This window comes from Anser cygnoides, chromosome 13 (assembly GCF_040182565.1).
Source record: "Anser cygnoides isolate HZ-2024a breed goose chromosome 13, Taihu_goose_T2T_genome, whole genome shotgun sequence".
NCBI classification, from domain to species: domain Eukaryota; kingdom Metazoa; phylum Chordata; class Aves; order Anseriformes; family Anatidae; genus Anser; species Anser cygnoides.
The window spans coordinates 6061524-6078914 of record NC_089885.1 but is presented as its reverse complement, the minus strand read 5'-3'; the positions used below and the strand labels follow the sequence as shown (position 1 = coordinate 6078914).

The following is a 17391-nucleotide window of genomic DNA, read 5'->3' as shown; positions in this document are numbered from 1 at the left end:
TTCTGAGAAGGGCCAGTTTTGGTTTCATTGTCAGTGACTCTGAGGGCTTTAGGCCTGAAAGGTCTCTCTGGGAGACAAAATAACCTGATGAATGGACCTCTTTGTGAAATAGCCAACGCTTTAATCCCACTGGGGTTGGAAACAACCCAGGAAGAAGGGCCGTCCCTCCTTGATTTTGCCCTTTGTGCAGTCCAGACATCCATGTCAATGGAAAAAAAAAAAAAGAATGGAAAATAAAGAAGGGCATTTTCCTGTCGCAGGAAGAAAACAGCTCGCCCTTCTGAGAATAGAGCTGTGCCATAGGGACAGGAACTGACTCAATGGCATCTTCATAAGGGTGCGTGTTGGTATAGTGGGTGGACCTGATACTGCAGCGGTTCAGGGAGGAAGGGTGGCATCACAACCACCTCTTGAGTGAAACCAGCCGACCAGAAGGCTTGAGACATGGGCAGAGCCTGGAATGTCCTGACAGCCTCCAGCTTAAGGAAACGCCAAGACTGGGAGCTCTGTAGGGACGCGGTCCTCATCTATTTGGCTCTTGCTCTTCATATACAAAAGCCAACATCTGCCTATAGCTTGGGATGGAACATCAGCTGGGAGAAAAGGCAGAAGGAAAGTCCTTATCGGGTGATAATCAGTCACATCAAAACCCTCAGGTCTCCTTGGCATTACTGAGGCACTGCATCTGAAAACACCCCTTGCAATGATTTTATGTCCTACTCACCTTGCTGCATTCTTCCTGGTACTCCGCCCTATAACATCAAGTGCCTGGGGTTATTACTACAAAATGACTAGATAATCTGGTTTGTCTCTTTTTGGAGAAATACTAAGGACAACAAAGAAACAGCATATTTTAAAACCCGTGCCAGGTCTTCAGCTGCTCCAGCTCGGATTTCTATCTGTGACGGCTGTGTGTGTTGTGCTGCCCAGCCAAGAACAGGACAACCTCTGATGGTCTAGAGCCATCTGGGCATCCCCAGCATTCGTGCCAGCTGTAGTAATGAATTTATGGAGCAGCTTGGTGCCAAGGCTTGGAACAAGGCAGAACAGATAGCTGGGTGACAGCAGCAACTGGCTGTGTAACAAATCTTGTGGGGAAAAAACAGCCGTCTGGAAATTGGGCTTCTGGAGTCAGAGCAAGAACTAACTGGATTAACTTCTAGCTGTGACTCTGATATTCTTCCCTTCTGCCCCAGCTAGAAATGTTTCTGATGGCTCCAACACTTTCACCTCCTTCTTATGCACTGCGCTGTCAGACCTGGGGCTGAGGCTCTGCAGCAGCAGCGTTTTGGGGCTTCGGTGTATTACCCTGCTCCATTCCCATGGGTGCTGGCATCTCACTGCCAAGGGGACTCAGGAGACAGCCAACCATACACGTGAGGGCTGGTGGTCAGCTTGGTGGCTCCAGGCTGTTGGTCAGTGACCTCCAATGGAGGCCCTCTACCTCCAGCTCCTTCGGTGTAGGTTCTCCATTCAGATCCAGCACGTGTTGGTGGGCTGTGAAGGGACACGAAGCCAGCCAGCTTCCAGCCTTCTGCCTCAGTTCCCATCCTGGTACTCACGGGATCCGACTTGCCAGCCCCCTGGGCTGGATGGAGCAAGGCCGTGCCAGGGGTGGTGCTGGGGGGCAGGATGGGGAGCTCCGTCCTGCACAGCCAGTTCAGCACGGCCCCTGCACCTGGCCAGGGCTCAGCAGCCACAATAAATTCCTCAGCGCCCACCGGTAGCACAGCAGCCTTCCTTGTGATCTGTCACAGGTTCACTCCCAGCACTCGTGCTGCTTTTTGCTGAAGTCATGGCAGATGCACAGAACCAGTTTGTCGCCATTACGGGTTCCACCGTCACCTTCTGCAGGCAGCAATGACACCCTAAAATAGCAGGAAGTGCCCGAATTCCCTTTCAGTGCACTGTTCTGTGGGATGGGTGAGTACCAGCAGCGCTGCCTCTGCCCCGACCAGGCTCTCCTTATCTCCTCAAAATTCCCCTAAGCCCGATAACTGCCCGCGGCATCCTTCCACATGCAGCCTTGCGAAGGACCGTGTCCTCCTGCACCAGGTTATCAGATCTTGCACGACCCAGAGCCTGCCACAGCCCCCGTCCCCCTTCCTATCACCCCCTGCAATTGCTCCGGTCCCTCCTTGCCTGCAGCTGCCAGCAGCTGTGCTCACCTGCAGATTAAACCAAGTCCCAGTCGCTAAGGCAAGAGCCTTTTGTGGAGCAGAAAAAGTGAAGGAGGAAGAAGTGGAGGTGTAAGGATCAAGTGGACACAGCAGCCAAATGCCCAAAGACCAAATCCCATAGGCAGCAATGCCCGTGTCCACTGGGACACAGGACATGGGCTCGACTCTCCTTGGCGACAGGAGGAGCTGAGGTGGGGTTTCTGCAGACATCCAGAACCACTACTCATGTTGCCTGCTCCATCTCACTTCCAAGCTCCAAGGAGACACAATAAAGAGTGGGTCAAAAGGAAGCTGAAGCCCCGCATCTGTCCCTCTTCATAGCCAAATATCTGACACGAAGCAAGGCAGCTTTGAGGGGCTCTGTAACTGAAGACCGGCCTCACACAGCAGCTGCTGGATCCATTGAACCTTTTGGATCCTTTGAGCTTGCCCTGTCTGTGATGCCGCAGGTTTTGGTGACTTTCTGAACTTTTTGGAGGTGCTTTGTCCGAAACAGTACAATTCATCCTGTGTATGGAGGAAGAGAGCCCTACCACATTTCTAGGGGAAAGGTAACAGGCAGTGGTGCGTGCGTGGGCACAACAAATGCTAAGAGAGCTATTTTTTTCCTGCTGCTCCGCACAAAATTATATTCAGAACGTTCCCTGATAAAATGCATAGTCACAGGCCTATCACCCCAGGAAAATGCTTCTTCCTGGTTCATAAAAATGTTTGAGAGATAACATGAAATGATCAAACGGTGGGGAAAAAAAAAGGGAAAACCACAAGATGAAGAAGGAAGGAGAAGAGTGGGGACTGAGCAGAACTGAAACCAGACAGGACAACTTAGTACATAGGTCAGCTCCGGGAATGAAGGAACCAACTCCTGGGTCACAGCGTCCTCCCCATGTCAGCATCTGGGCTGGAACAGAGACGTGATGCCCTTCACCACCAGTGACATTTAGTGCAGTTTGCTTCCTTGATGATGTGACATTCAGTTTTGCAAAAATATTTTTCACCATGTTTCTTTTAATAAAACATGGGCGGACTTTCTGCTCCTTGCCTAAAACTTCCACTCCTGTGCCTGTCTCTACAACTCTTTTCCCCCTCTTGTCTGAATGCACACACACGTGGGCTGCTCTTCTCTGCCAGAACTGGTGTCCTGGCCTTGAAAACCATTTTGCTGGGGCTCAGCTAACTGCTGAGCAAACACTAGGGTGAGAAGTGGGGCAGAACGAAGAGACCTATCTCTCCATTAGGGGCAAACATGACATGGTTTACATCCAGTACCCCTGGCTCAGCTGGAAACCAAAGGCCTCATTGCTCATTGCCAGCTCCCAACTGGAAATGAGCCTTCAGCAATATAGAGCATCTCATAATGGAAAACACAGCAAGAGGCATTAAACGTTAGCAATAGCCTTAATGAAAGGACCCTGTGTTTAGAGAGCCTGAATAAAGGAATTGACAGCTCCCGTTGTTGATCTAAGGGTGGTGTATTTGTTTCCCTCTAAGCATGTAGAAATGCTGGCAGGAGTGCTCCAGGCTTGGGGAGTTTGCTTTGAGTCCCTGAGAAGAATTGTGTGCACACAACCACACAACAGTTGCTGCCACTTGCCAAGTACTTGTGCCAAATTTATGGGAAACAAAGACTGGGTACATGCATGGAGTCGGGACATGGTGCTGCTCAGCCACCTGGGTTGCTTACTAAAAGCCATTTTCCAGACTCACTTGTCATGGTAGCTGCTCAGAGCACAGTGAGAAATTCAGTTTTATGTCTGGGTAAAGTGGTAGAGTAGACAACCAGATGCATTAACCCAAGCCATGAAAGATCTATGGACACCCGACAGCTGCTGCATTGGGCAGGATCCCACCACATCTGCTCAAGTTTTTCCTATTGGGAATACACTTGAAGCAGACAACTTCATGGTCTGGAAAATCTGGGCTTTTTCTTCTGTGGTTCTTGAGGGTATCTCCTGGGCGTGAGGCTCTCAAGCCAGACACATCTTCAGCCAATTTTAGTTTTACAGCTCCTATATTCCCCTGGTCTTGCACACCCAAACGGACATTTCTGACCCAAATCACTGGAGGTTATGGAACAACACATTTGCTTGTCAATAGGAGAATTGTGATAAATCATGGCTAAAACCGCATAAAGCTGATAATACTGCAAAATACCGTGATTCACAGCATTTTATCAAAAAAGCTTAATCATGATGATAATATAATGGGGATTTTCCCCCATCTGTTTTGAGAAAGAAACAGTACTCCTCTATTTAGCAGCACCAGGACAACACTGAGAAAACAAAGTATTTCCTTGTTTGCTGCAGAGATAACCATGCTTATTCCCAGCACAAACTCAGCAAAGACGGAAGACATCGTGCAGGTTATTGTGCTGAAAACATTGCCTTCTGTTGTGCCTTAAGTGATACTGGAAAACAGGTGCAGTGCAAATACCTCTTTACCCTAACTTCTCCTGAGTCAACAGACTACTTCTGAGAATGTGACTGTTGAGGTAAACCCAGATTCTGGTGAAGGATTTTTTTCCTGTAACTTCATTTGTTTCCTTCCTTATTTAGTAAGCAGTAAAAACTCAATAAATAGAGATTTCCTTGTCTTTACATTTATGGCTTTCACAATACAGTGCCATTTATTGATTACATTCTTGTCTGATGAGAAGTAATCCTTTGGTTTTGCATGTTTCCAATGAAATACCACTGAATTTCTCCCTGAAACAAAGCCAACATCTGAAGCCAAGAGGGCAAGTTTCCCCAGCATAGACACATAAATGAAGTATTATTTGGGAAAATAGATACTTTTGGATTCCTCTATAGCTGGTGCAGGCACTTTGGACATCTCCGAAGTGTGATTGGGAGAGGAAATACTGAAGTCTTCAGTGGGTTTATGCCCCATGAGATGGAAAGAGGTATCTAGTTGGTATGAGGTAGACTGGGTTCATATTCCAAACTCAAGCCACCATTAGGCTTGTGGGTTTCAGGCTAGACCATTTCTGTATGGACCTAAACACAACCTAAAGTCTAGTCCTGCCTTAAGTCCCACAATGAGCCTCTCCCAGAGATCTGAACCCATCTGGTGGACTTTGAAGGGTTAAGTGTTGTTTTGAGGGGAAAGCAACCTAAACAAACAAGGAATTTTTTTAAGAGCCTTTCATCCTGGATCTTTGCAACACTCTTGCCATCTTTGTCTGCCATCAGCAGAAAGCATGCCGCTGCGGTGTTCTTATCTTGCCCCCTTTATAACCTAAACTGTCGATTTGTCCATCGCCCTGAAGTTGCAAAACAGTTCCTATTTTAAGGAATTTTCCCACCACTACAATGCTGTCAGGTGCTTTTCTCAAGGGCTGAGACATTCCAGTCTTGATTTACCTGCCAGATAGCAGCAATGCAAGATGAGAGCTGCTACTGCTACCGAAAAAATGTTCACATATAACACCCCAGAAAACCACTGGCAAAATGTTGCCTCGATTTACCAAATCCTGGGCTGTCTGTTGCACTGATGACAGCAGGTGAGGAACCACACATCCTTCCCATGAGCTGAAATGCTACGGACACTTTCAGTCCTGTGCCACCGGTATGGTGAGAGTCTAATGTAGACATGACAGAGGTGACAAGCCAAGAAGGGACCTGTTTTTTGTTTTTGTTGTTGTTGTTCCAGCGATTTATAGCCCATGTTGAAAACTTCCTTTGCTTGTAAAGGTCGAGTAGTTTTTTCAAGCATTAAGACATGAGAGAAACCCCATGTTGTGGGACTTCACCGCATGCTTGAAGTTAAGCCTCTGCCGGATAGTGGTGGACCTCAGCTGGCACTTAACTTCATTTATTCAGTGATTTGAAGTACTGGGGCTTGCAGAAGGTTAACAGCTCTTTGCACCACACTCCTAGCCAGTCGTTAGCAGCAGCCTCCTCTCCCCATTTGCCTAATGTAATTACCTCCTTCATTTATCTGTACATTTAAGCTAAATATTCTGTGGCAGCACCCGCAGCTGGGATGCAAATATACTGCGAGCACAGGAACCGGGGGAGACTCTGTCCCCGCAAAGCAGCAGGATTTTATTGCACAGACTTAGCAGCGGCTTTGCTGTGTGCCTTTTTGGGTCAGGGCCAGGGAGGATGATGGTATTTTACAACTTCCCCAGAAATCCTCAGGGTTTCGGCTCAGTTCTCCCAGCCTCCTCTTTCCTGCTCCCCTCCCAGCTGGTCCACGCTTCCTCGCCCTGGTGCCACTGGTTTTCCAGCGTGGGTGCAGCTCCAGCCGACCCATGCCAGGAGGTGCACGGGGTGCTGGAGAGGAGCACGGGGCAGAAGGGAGGTTCCTGCCCCAGGAGACTCTTGCCCCGGGGAGAGGGGGTGACACATGGACTGCTCACATGGCTGCCACCAGGGCAGGATACCTGCTGGTGTGTGAGGGAACGGTACAGGGTGTGCGAGGCTTGTTTAGCCGTCTCCCGGTATGTGCAGGGAGGAGGGCATGACTTCACTCTGCTTGCAGAAGCTGGCACGGGTTGGCAAGCCACAGGAGGCTGGGAATGCCCCGTGGTGCCCCAACAGCGAGTGCCCCCGCGCAGGGTGCCGATGGGCTGGCAGGGTCAGAAGGCTGCAGCGTGAAGGGGAGGCTGTGTTCAGGCCTGAGGAACAGGTGCCAAGGACTTTTAATCAGGAGTCAGGGGAGCTGCTCCAGTGAAACAATCTCTGACACCTGGAGCCAGAGCCAAAGCTGCTATTTATGGTGACTTAAATAGCGCAGGCTAAATAGCAGGCTGCATCTCGAGCAGGGTCGGATGGACAACAACCCCTTTGCCAAAGCAAGCTGAACACAGTCAAGACTGGAGTCAGTGTTTACATGTTTGCAGTGAAGTGTGGGAAGAATCCAGCCCCAAAAGCTCCACCAGGTTTGGCTGCTCAGGTCGTGGAACAGTATCGGGTGAGCTGGGAGGGAACTTGGGCATGCAGAGGGATGTGGCTCGAGGGGGAAGGCCACGAGCAGGAGAGAAAGACGCTGCAGAGCTGTGGTAAAGAAGAGCTGGAAAGGGGCTTGTCCCTCAGGTGGTAGGAGGTGGTGGTGTGTCAGTGCCCAGGGAGCAGTCTCCCTGCCCAGAGCAGGAGGGAGGAGAAGGAACAACTGCAGGGAACTGGCAGGGATCTGCCACTTGGACACCACCTCTGGTACAGGGGAAAACATTACAAAAAAACTCCAAATCTGCATTGCACATCTGACTGTTTTGAAGCCAGCCTCTTGCCTTTGAGCCCTAGCTCATTGTTTCCTTAGTGGAGGTTTGTCTTTATTAAGAACAAATTCCCCTCGTCCCTGACTCTCCCCTGGACTTCATTTGCCACGGGCCCACATCAGCCTCTGCTTTCTGCAAGGAGGCTGCTGGGCACCCCGAGACCAGCTGGGAACTCCCCTGGTCCAAGCAGGGAGTGGCTGTGAGGATGCTGGAGAAGGACAAGGGGTCAACTACTTGCTGCAAGCCCTCTGTCAGGGTTGCGCCTTCCAATATTTATTCCTTCCCCTAGGGCTTAGCCTTGGAGCCTTGTGATTTTTGGAGGATGAGTAGCTTGGTGGAAATCAAATGAAACTCAAAGCCTTTTCCTTACGTTCCAAAAAGTGGATTTATTTAGTGAAACTTAGCTGTTTAAAATACACAGATCTGAGTGTTGTGTGTGGAAGGTTGTATAAAAGCAGGCATGGAGTCCACAGTTCGAGGCACTTAGGAAACACGGGCACTCAGGGAATTCCTGCAATAAAGCATCAGCTCCTGATCCTGCTGGCACTCTGTGGGCAGCTTTCCTGGCGGTTTCAGGCACTTACTGGAGATAAACAATAAAAGCCGCAAAAGGCTCCCAGGAGAGAAAGTGCTCCCTGGGTGAGAAAGTGCTGCTGTTTCCCAAGGAGGTAAGTGCTTGATTAGAGAAGGTATGGCTTTCACGAGGCCAAGTGCTCCAGCAGGCCATAGGTTGCCTCATGTCTTTTTGTGAGAGCAGATGCCGTTCTTTCACTCAGAAAGGTTTTCTTCAGTTTCAGACCACTCTGTTCTTCACTCTTTCAAATATCTGCATCACCTTGCCTGCAGGTATGCAGCCTTCTCTTATGATGGTGATGCCACCTTCCCGGAGCAAGAATGAGAAAGTTAGGATAATCCCCAAAGGGGGAAAGAAAGGGATGGGGATTATGTTCCAACATAAAGGGACATGTTGAACCAGTAAAAACATCCAGATGCTCAGTGCCCCCAGATAATAAAGCTGCGTAACAAGACCACTGGGAATTTGGCAGGAAGCAACATCTACCAACACTGGCAGGGCACTGTGCTCAAGAGTTTAGTTTTCCACTAGAGAATCCCACTCAGATGACAACCCAGAGACAGCTAACAACTTGTGCTATTCCATCACTGTAGATGAACTCCTTTATCTCTACCTTCATTCTGGTGGTCTACAAGGAACATACACACTTCCTTTCAGAAGCATCCACCCTCTCACTTGAAGCATTTTGGTCTTATAAAGCAAATTTTGCTTGCACAACCTTGTTTCTCCTCACTGCTTCATTCTCTGTCAACACAGAGGTCCTCCAAGGACACCTTTTATTTGTTTCTCTCCAGCAACGTGTTTGTAAATGCCCAGGCACTCAAGAACTGTTAGTCTTTGAGCACACTGTGCTGCCAGATTGGTGCTATTGAAATGAATGGAAACAACCCAGGAAAATGCCACCGGAAGGGTGGTTCTAACACTCACTTTCATCAATCTTTGTGCAGTTGACCACAGTTGATGCCACCACCTCATCAGAATCTCCATCACAGAGAACACCCTCCAGCTTATGGCCAAGACGCCTGTAGGGAGAAGAAGAAACAAAGCTACACAGTACTTCATATTACCTGGTGCTGAAGTTCCCCTCTACACGGGGCATCAAATCATGATGGCCGCCCACCTGATGGGTAGTTTTCGGGGCTATAGAAATGCAGTGAACAGGGTACTCACGAGATGACCATGTCATGATGGGTGCTGTCAACCTCTCCACTAGGATTAGCAGATGTGATTGCCAAGGGTCCCGTCATGTCGATGAGGTGCACCAGGACAGTCAGGTCAGGAACTCTGATCATTATACTGTCTTGAGTTCCCACCCTGCTGTAGCCTTCTCCAACCCCTTGAAAGACAGACAGGGGTTGTTGGAAGAGGTTTGCTTGACACAGCATCAGAGGAAGACCTCAAGCTTTCCTTGCAAGTGTCCCTGCTCCATACCCCAAATAAAATGGCAAGTCTCTTTGCATAGCTTCAGAAAGGCAGCATGTTTGATTAGAAATCCATGAGAGCAGATGTAAGATTTGGGGACTGAGTAGTCAGAGGCAAACAGGAAAAATCTCACAACCTTAGTGGCTGGAGATCGGCATAGCTGTTTTCACAGATAAAGGATCTACCTGGATCACAGAGTCAAACTCTTTGTGATAGGTGCCCAGCCTCCCCATTCTCTGCCACACATTCTGCCAGTTAGGCATGCATAACTCCTACTGTTTCTTCGGTCTTTAGTATTTACATTGATTTCTTCAGTCTTTAATATTTCCATTGATTCCCAGAAACCAGGTCTGCGTGTGAACCATACTGCTGTTTACAGCGTTTTGTCTTGGTCCATATGGTAGGAAGGGAGAAGCAACAAGGTACCCTAGGAACCTCTCCCCTTCCTGGACCGCTCATCTCTTTTTGATCCTCCACCCAGGGCTTGCTCATTCCTAGCTAACAGCTACGGGCTCGCACGATGTGACCCTCCCAGGCTGATGAGCCTCCCTTGCTTTGAGTCTGACTGGGTTAAAGAGATCATCATGCTGTCTCACGCTGTTTATGAGTCATTCCAGCTCCTTTACACCCTCTTCTAAACATTTTGCTAAGACATGTAAGAGCTCCAAAGATGCTTTCTCAGAATAAAATGAACAGAAGCTCTCCCCCTTGACATCCCAAAGGATTTCATGCCTGCTATGCTGAAAACATGAAAGAAGGAGAGAAGGGATGTCCTGTTCTCCTTACCTAACTTCTTTAGCCACTCTCCTTTCTTGATAATGCAGCCAATGCCACCAGGGTAAACATTTTCCATGAATTCCCAAAGCAGCGGGCTGATGGGAGGAGCAGCTGCTCGCAACTGGTCCAGGTTTGAAATAAAGATGCAGATGGGCTTCTCTTGAGGCCTGTCCTACAAAAAAAAGAAAATAAAAACAGGATGAAATGAAGGATAAAACGAGATGAAGAGAGCAAGTCTGCATTGAGAAGATCTAAACCCACTGGAGTCCTAGTCTGTGTACTTCCCAGGGACCATGAGCTCCAAGCAAGCAAGAGCTTGGGAGGATGCATCCAAATCCCCTGCTTCAGACAGAACCAACCCAGGCAGGCAATGCTCTGCTCATTATCAGTGTCTTTAATGTCTTTTACACCAGGGGCTTGATTTTCTTCTAACTTAGACTGGTACAAATCAAGAGAAAAACCACCAATTCACAAGAGGATAATGGAAGGGGAGTCTAACCCCCTGAAACCAATATCTGTGTGACCGCTTCTTCAGCTCTTTGGTGCTTTGACATAAGCTTGTTATAAAGCGAGAAGTGATATGGAGGAAAATAAAAGAGCTCATAAAACAGTGTCATTTCAGTCCTCAACTGACATCATTTCCAGCAGGGCCAAATGACTAAGGAACGGGGCATGTATTTACATTCTGTTTATATTCTCTCACTGACAGGGAAGGTTAGCATTGGCACCAAAGCAGGACAGAAAAGACTGCCTTTGTTACTGATGTTCACACTAAGTGCCAGCTGAGATAGTCTGTTATGCTTATTTCTCCAGGCTAGCCAGGAAATTGCCTCATGGAGAACAGACAGGGCCAGGCTGCAAAAGATGTATTTAAGGTGCAAACTTCGGGTCTGATTCCAGCACTGAATGTCTCCAAAAGTCTGGGCAGGTTTAGAGCTGGGATTCTGATTCAGCACTTCCTAAGGCAGAGAGGACAAATATCAGTTTGGACCCACTTCTGACACGTATCAGGGCTGTTCCAGTTTGGGTTTTTGCTTTACTCCCTCAGTGAAGCACAAGTAGCTAATTCCCAGTTCTACACGCCCAGAGCAGCCAGTGCTTTTCCCCAGGTTGCTCAGCTCAGAAAATGGTCCCTGACCTTTTCTTGAGGCTCCTCCTAGACTCTTTCTGCTCGGCTCTGAGCCAGGACAACCTGAAACAAGGCGGCTTCCATTTCTACCTGAGTACATAACTCATCTATGGGATGCTAGCAGGATCCAAATAACAAGATGACAGTCTTGTATTCACACCTTGATTCTGTAGACCTTCTCAATGGCTTGAGGGTGTCTGCAGGAGGCTGCCAAAGCATACACGGTGTCTGTCGGGACCCCACACACCGCCCCTGTGTTCAGCAAGTCAGCAATGGCCCTCAGGCCACTTGTACAGTGAGACTTGGGGCAGATGCAGGGTGGAGGACCTTCGGTGTCCTTCTTAGAGCTCTCAGCCTGGTGGTAATCAGGAGGCAACAAATCCATTAGAGTGGGAATAAGCAAACATAAAAGTCTCAGGGTAAGACCTGGTCTGCCTGAACGCAGCTATTTCCCTTGCTAGTCAAAGGACAGATGTGGCACTTCAAGGCAAGCTTCACCTGAAGGAGATTATATTAATTACTTTTCAGAAGCAATTACTTCTGCTCCAGGAATAAAAGAGTCAAAAAAGCACCTAGTTCAGGTGCAGACATTTGAACCATGATGCCTACAGTTACAGGAGATGAATCCCACCAAGCATGGTGACTACTTTCTGGAGAGGTAACTGCCCTCCACAGTGACCTAAGGAAACTGCTAGGAAATCCTAAATCCAGAGGAACTTGAGTGAGATCAGGTTGCAAAGTGCTTTTTCATGACTCTCTGTAGTTAGGAGCAGTAATTTAATGAAAATGTTCCACTGCAGGAGGAATTGGAGCTGTCAGATCAATCAACCCAGTTAGATGGATCTCCCTTGGTCAGATGTAGAAGGCAGCAGGAAAAGTTTAAAGTTATCAGGTGGAGAGGGGAGCTCTTGCTGTCCAGTCTGGGCAAATTCCAACTCTTTGCTCCCCTGCCCCCAAGATTATGACCATTAAAACTTCATCCTGTCAGCAATTCATGGATTGGAGATAGCTAATTCCACCTGAACAAAGAGATGGAAGGGCATTTTGGAGTGAGGTGGGAGTTTTGTAAATGTCCCTGCCTTTTCCCCAAGTTTTCAGCACATTATTCATAATGGAAGGTCACTTGTTTTCAGCTCATAGCTCCCTACAGCAACGCTGTGACAGGGATTTCAAATGGCACAAAGGAAGGGAGATGGAAATTTGAACTCCCCTAGGTGAGACTGAAGACCCTAGGGTATCCCTCTGAACAGGGAAGTGACACCATTGCACAAAACATCTCTTACTGTGAACAGAGGGGGCCCCATCATCATGAGATCCTTCCCAAACATGCTATTTGCCAGGGATGCTGTTGCTCCATAGAAGCAGATGATGCTGAAGATGCTTAACATCACAACTGAAAATAAAACCAGAGGGTCAAAGGAAGGAAGGGTGCTGGCAAAGTTTTATTTTCTTTTGTGTCTCATGTCTTCCCAGAATTGCAAACTTACCTCAGCCTTTCCTGTCACACAACGTTTACAGCCCAGCACATTTGTGGGTCTAAAAATTCAAGGCATTTCCACACTGGCCTACCTGACTTTTTTTCCCTTTTTTTTTTTTCTTTTTTTCCCCTGTTAGAAAAGCCTTTAAAAAGCATTTTGCTAAAGTACTGTGTATAATTACAAATCAAACTCTCACTTGCTACAAAGCCAGAATTTAAACAGAAATTCATACTGGTGGCATATTTAGATCACTCCAAGTCTTGGCTCACTGAACAACTACTAGAAAGTAGGGCTGTACAGAACCTCAGGAGGTCATCTTGATCCAGCAGTATCGGCCATAACTAGATGTTTATTAGGAAGCTCAAGGACCTGGGGATAGTATAAGGCAACATTTCCTCCTGCAGCCAGAGAGCCAAAAGGCTCAGCATCTGTAGCTTGCACACACACCAGTCTTCTAGGGAAAGATGACTCAATTTTTTTGCTTGCTTTTTACCATACAGAGCTTGCGCAGAATATTGCTCCCCAACCAGCCAGAGACCCACTCCCTGCACCCTTTGGGTGAAGGTTTGAGGACAATGTTCAGCTACAACTCACTTTCAAATGGCAGAGGGAGGTTCTCCAATGTAAAGAGCAGAAAACAAATGGCCAAGAGCTCCATTGCAGCAGTCATGCAGAGAAGCACAACGTTTAAAGAGGAAGCTGTGGAAAGAAATATAAACAAGAGGAACCCACATCAGAGAAAGACCTGTAAAAATGTATGTGAAACCACAGAAGAGCTCATAAATCAACTTAATTGTACATGGTCTGTCTTCCGTGTTCACAGAGATATGACTGTGGTTTAGTTAGCCCTTGGCTTTCAGGAGACAAACTGCCAAGCCCTTCATCTGCCAGTACGCTGTGCTCACATGGAAAACACTTCTCGGGCAGCCAAGAAGATTGTGATTTACAGCAGCTGGGCTGGAGGGTGACTGTGGATGTATGCCAGTGGCCCAGTCCGTCTAACAGTTTCACCTTATTTGAACCGTTTATTTTCTTTGAAATGTTCTTCCTTTCCCTTATGACTGCTTCTTCTAAGCCCAGCTCAGCTTCTGTTACTGACTGTGGGCAAAACATTTCAGTTCTTTCCTAATTGGAGTGACAGAGAGAGCTGAGACTCCCTCACTTGTGCATCTCCACCACAGAGCAGCCACAGGTGAGATTAATGACCTGGCCCCAAATACCCCTCAATAACCAATCACCCACGGTACTGAGACTTACCTAAAATCATTAAAAAAGCATTGAGCACCAAAAAGGCAATTGCACCAGCAGTGAATCCTTCACTGTTCCCCGCACCAATGTTCATCAAGTGGCCTGAAACAGGACCAGCAGATTTGGATGTGAGCAAACCATTAAGTGCAGTGTAACAGAAGAACGACATAGGTGCAGTTTGAATGACTACAATTTGTATTAACTGATGGTGACTGCTACGAAAACAACCTACTGCACTGAACATTGAAACCCATCACATCAGCAGTACAAACCGCTTGAGGTATTAACTGAGGAACTGGTGATGGCTATCTTAAAAACTGATGATTTTACTTCCAGCTTGTAAACGACATCAAAGTCTGGCTGAAAAGACTAATAGCTTCCTGACATACCTCTTAGGCAACAGCTTTAACTTTCCCCACTGGTGCTCATTTTAATAGGACCTGGCTTGGATTTCATATGAACACACTGCTCACATGGAGCTGAATAGGGCTTCTTAAAGACAAACTTGTCGTTCTGAGATCTCCTTCCAGGGCTACAACCAATTAAGATGAATTACTACTGGCTTCTGAAATGTAAATCCAGAACCTGGTGTCTTCTGCCACCTCAGAAGCGTCTACTGATCTGTCATTCTGAAATAACTATCCTGGGACAGTCTGACTGCTGCCTCAAAACTGTTGAGCAGGGAAAACCTTACCTCCATTGGAGTCAAAAACACAACTTAGACTCCTGCAGCTGTCAGAGCATCAAGAGACTGCAGCAATGGCAGTCAATTACGTGAGTGCAAGCCAGGATGTTTGACCATTCTTTCTTTTTTTTTTTTTTTTTTTTGCATATTCTTTACAAGGAGGAATATTGTTAATCTTGTTATCAGTGAATCTTCTGGGAGAAGGAACTACATTGAAGAAAGCAATCAGCAATTTCCTAAAACACCCCTTAGTTTTGGAAAAAGCAAAAGCCTGACATTGTGTTACCTGCAAACCGAAGCCAGGTCCATGCTCCCCAAAAGGCAGCATAGCAGAACGGGAGAATGCAACCAAACCTTCTGCCTCCTTGCACCTGGATCCTGCAGACATACAGCTGCATTATGGCTCCTGGGATGAGCACGGAAGGTATGGAGAGTTGCTGTCTGTCGGGGTCACTGAAAGTAGCCTGGATGGCAGAGATTGCTGCCAGGCCATTGCAGATGTAGAACAAGGCATCTGGCACTTCGGCTCTGGTGCTGCTTGGCAAGTTCTTGGACCTTGTGAAGCAGCTTTTGGCAGCCATCAGTGTGGTTTGAAGAGCTGAGCTGGACATAGCTTGGGAGCCAATTGGAATCAGAGCCTTCTCCCCGATGGAGTTGATAAGGCTGGCAAAAGTGGCGTACAACGAGAGAGCAGTGCAGAGGCTGCAGGCAGCCCCGAGGAACAGGTAAGCACCTGGCACTGGGATCTGATGGATGGAGGCGGACATGAGGATGATGAAAGAGGCATTTTGCAACATCTCCAGGGTATCTTTGTGGGTTGACATCAGAAAAAGCATGCAGGCAACAGCCAAGAAGAACCACCCTCCAAACATTCCCAGCCTGCTCTCCTGAGCCTTGCCTGGCCCAAGGAGGACAGTGAGTATGAACTCTTCCCAAGACATCACCAGCCAGTAGAGGCTGTGGACACCAAACTTGGTGGTGTAGTAGACATCACCTCTCAGGTAGCTGTAGAAGCTGGACAGCAGTTGGCAGCTGGAGATGATGGAAATCCATGCTGCTCCAACACAGAAGGTCTTCATGTACCCGAAGGAGTAAAATGCAAATATAAAAGGAGAGACAGTATCACAGATGTTGCCTAGGGCCATTGGCTCGGCATACTTTGTGTTCTTTTTCTTCTCTTCCCCAATGGCCTTGGAAGAGCTCTTCTGTGCTGACCCCAGTAGCAAGACATTGAAGAGGGGATGCCCAAAGCCTGGAAGGATGTACCGTTGTGTGATGCCCTTCAGCAGGAGGGCCACCGCACCATAAAGCCCACAGAGGACAATGACAAGCTCAATGACCCCTGACACTACCAGGGCCCACTGGCCAAACAGTGCAACGGCTTCAAACACCAGGGCAAGGGCGATGGCCCCAAATATGAAGGGCATGATGTAGTTCACTGTGGCTGAGCAGAAGGAGAGGATAAAGGAAATGGAAATGTAGGCCACCAGCCCTGCCACAGCACTTTGGCTGGTGGAGGTGAGGGTCGTGCCAGCAGGCAGGAGGTGGCTGGCATTCCCCGAGGGCAGCGTTGTGTTCTGCAAGGGGGGATACGCGGCTGAGATGATGCGTGTGGCCCCATAGCTGCTCCACAGAGCAGAGAAGGTGAGAAAGGCTGCGCCTCCAAGGTGGTCGTACTTCCTGAAGGCAAGAAATCCTGCCAGGAGCTGGACAAAACCTCCGATCAGGATGAGGTGGACACCTGGGAGACACAGCAAGACATCAGAAAGGAAGGCTCGGCTTGCAGGAAGGAGTGCTGCATCTCCAGGCTCTGGGGGGCGTCCCACCACAGGCCCCACAGCCTTCTTATGACCCTGCAGACTCTGCCTTCCCCTCTGCTCCCACCTTAATGACAAACTCCTGTGCTGAGCCTCGGTGTGTGGCCCATGAGGCCCTTGGTATGCTCAGCAGGATAAGGGGGTCCAGGAGCACCAGTCTTCCACCCTGCCCCTGGGAGAGGCTCCCTAAGCCTGTTTCTTGTCCTCCAGCCTTCTTCTAGTGGTGGCAGGGGCTCTGAGACCCTTGTTCCACTGTAGGGGAATGGCACATGAAGGGTTTGGAGCAGATTCCTGTCAGGGTTTCTGGGGAAGGAGGAGCAGCTCTCCCAGGCAGCACACAGGCCTTCTGTACACTGGAGAAACCTCACGTTTCTTCACCTGTCCTCCACGGCTGTCTACTGGCCCAGGGGGATGACTCCTAAAAACTCTGTCCTGCTGGTGCTCCTGGGGGATGTTCACCAAGACCAGGGGCCCAGGTGTCCCCCCGAGCGTTGTCGTCACCCACCTGCGAGGACATCCTGCACTCCCTGCGGCCCGAGGCCCGTGTGCGCCGTGGTGAAGTTCTGCAGACAGAGGAGGAATGCGCTGACAACATTCGCAAGGAGGCCCAGCACGGCCGGCTCGCTGTAGAAGACGGCCGCAAAACCCGCCGTGCTCACCATGGCCCTTCCAGACAAAACAAGGATGTCAGCGGTTGCCCCCACAACCTCACCGTCTCTCCACGCGTGTCTGCGTCTAGACCAGAGCTCCTCTGGCTCGGGCGCTCAGCCAGCGTCCAGAGCCATGCCCCTGCTCCAAGAGGGAGAAGCTGGTGACAGGCTCAGGTGTTTCCACCGAGCCTCCCTCCTCATCTCCCTGGA

General features: G+C 48.7%; 1 protein-coding gene across 1 annotated transcript; it reads right to left on the bottom strand.

Moving 5' to 3' along the window:
- Positions 1-7650: 7650 nt before the first annotated feature.
- Positions 7651-16141, bottom strand: LOC106047486 (uncharacterized). Its single transcript, XM_013198994.3, has 9 exons — positions 15001-16141; positions 14039-14131; positions 13376-13480; positions 12587-12696; positions 11464-11658; positions 10184-10346; positions 9146-9311; positions 8903-8997; positions 7651-8280 (listed from the first exon to the last, which is right to left on the bottom strand). The coding sequence occupies exons 1-9, from the start codon at positions 16139-16141 to the stop codon at positions 8195-8197; spliced, it is 2154 nt and encodes a 717-aa protein (XP_013054448.2). The 3' UTR covers positions 7651-8194.
- Positions 16142-17391: the final 1250 nt, after the last annotated feature.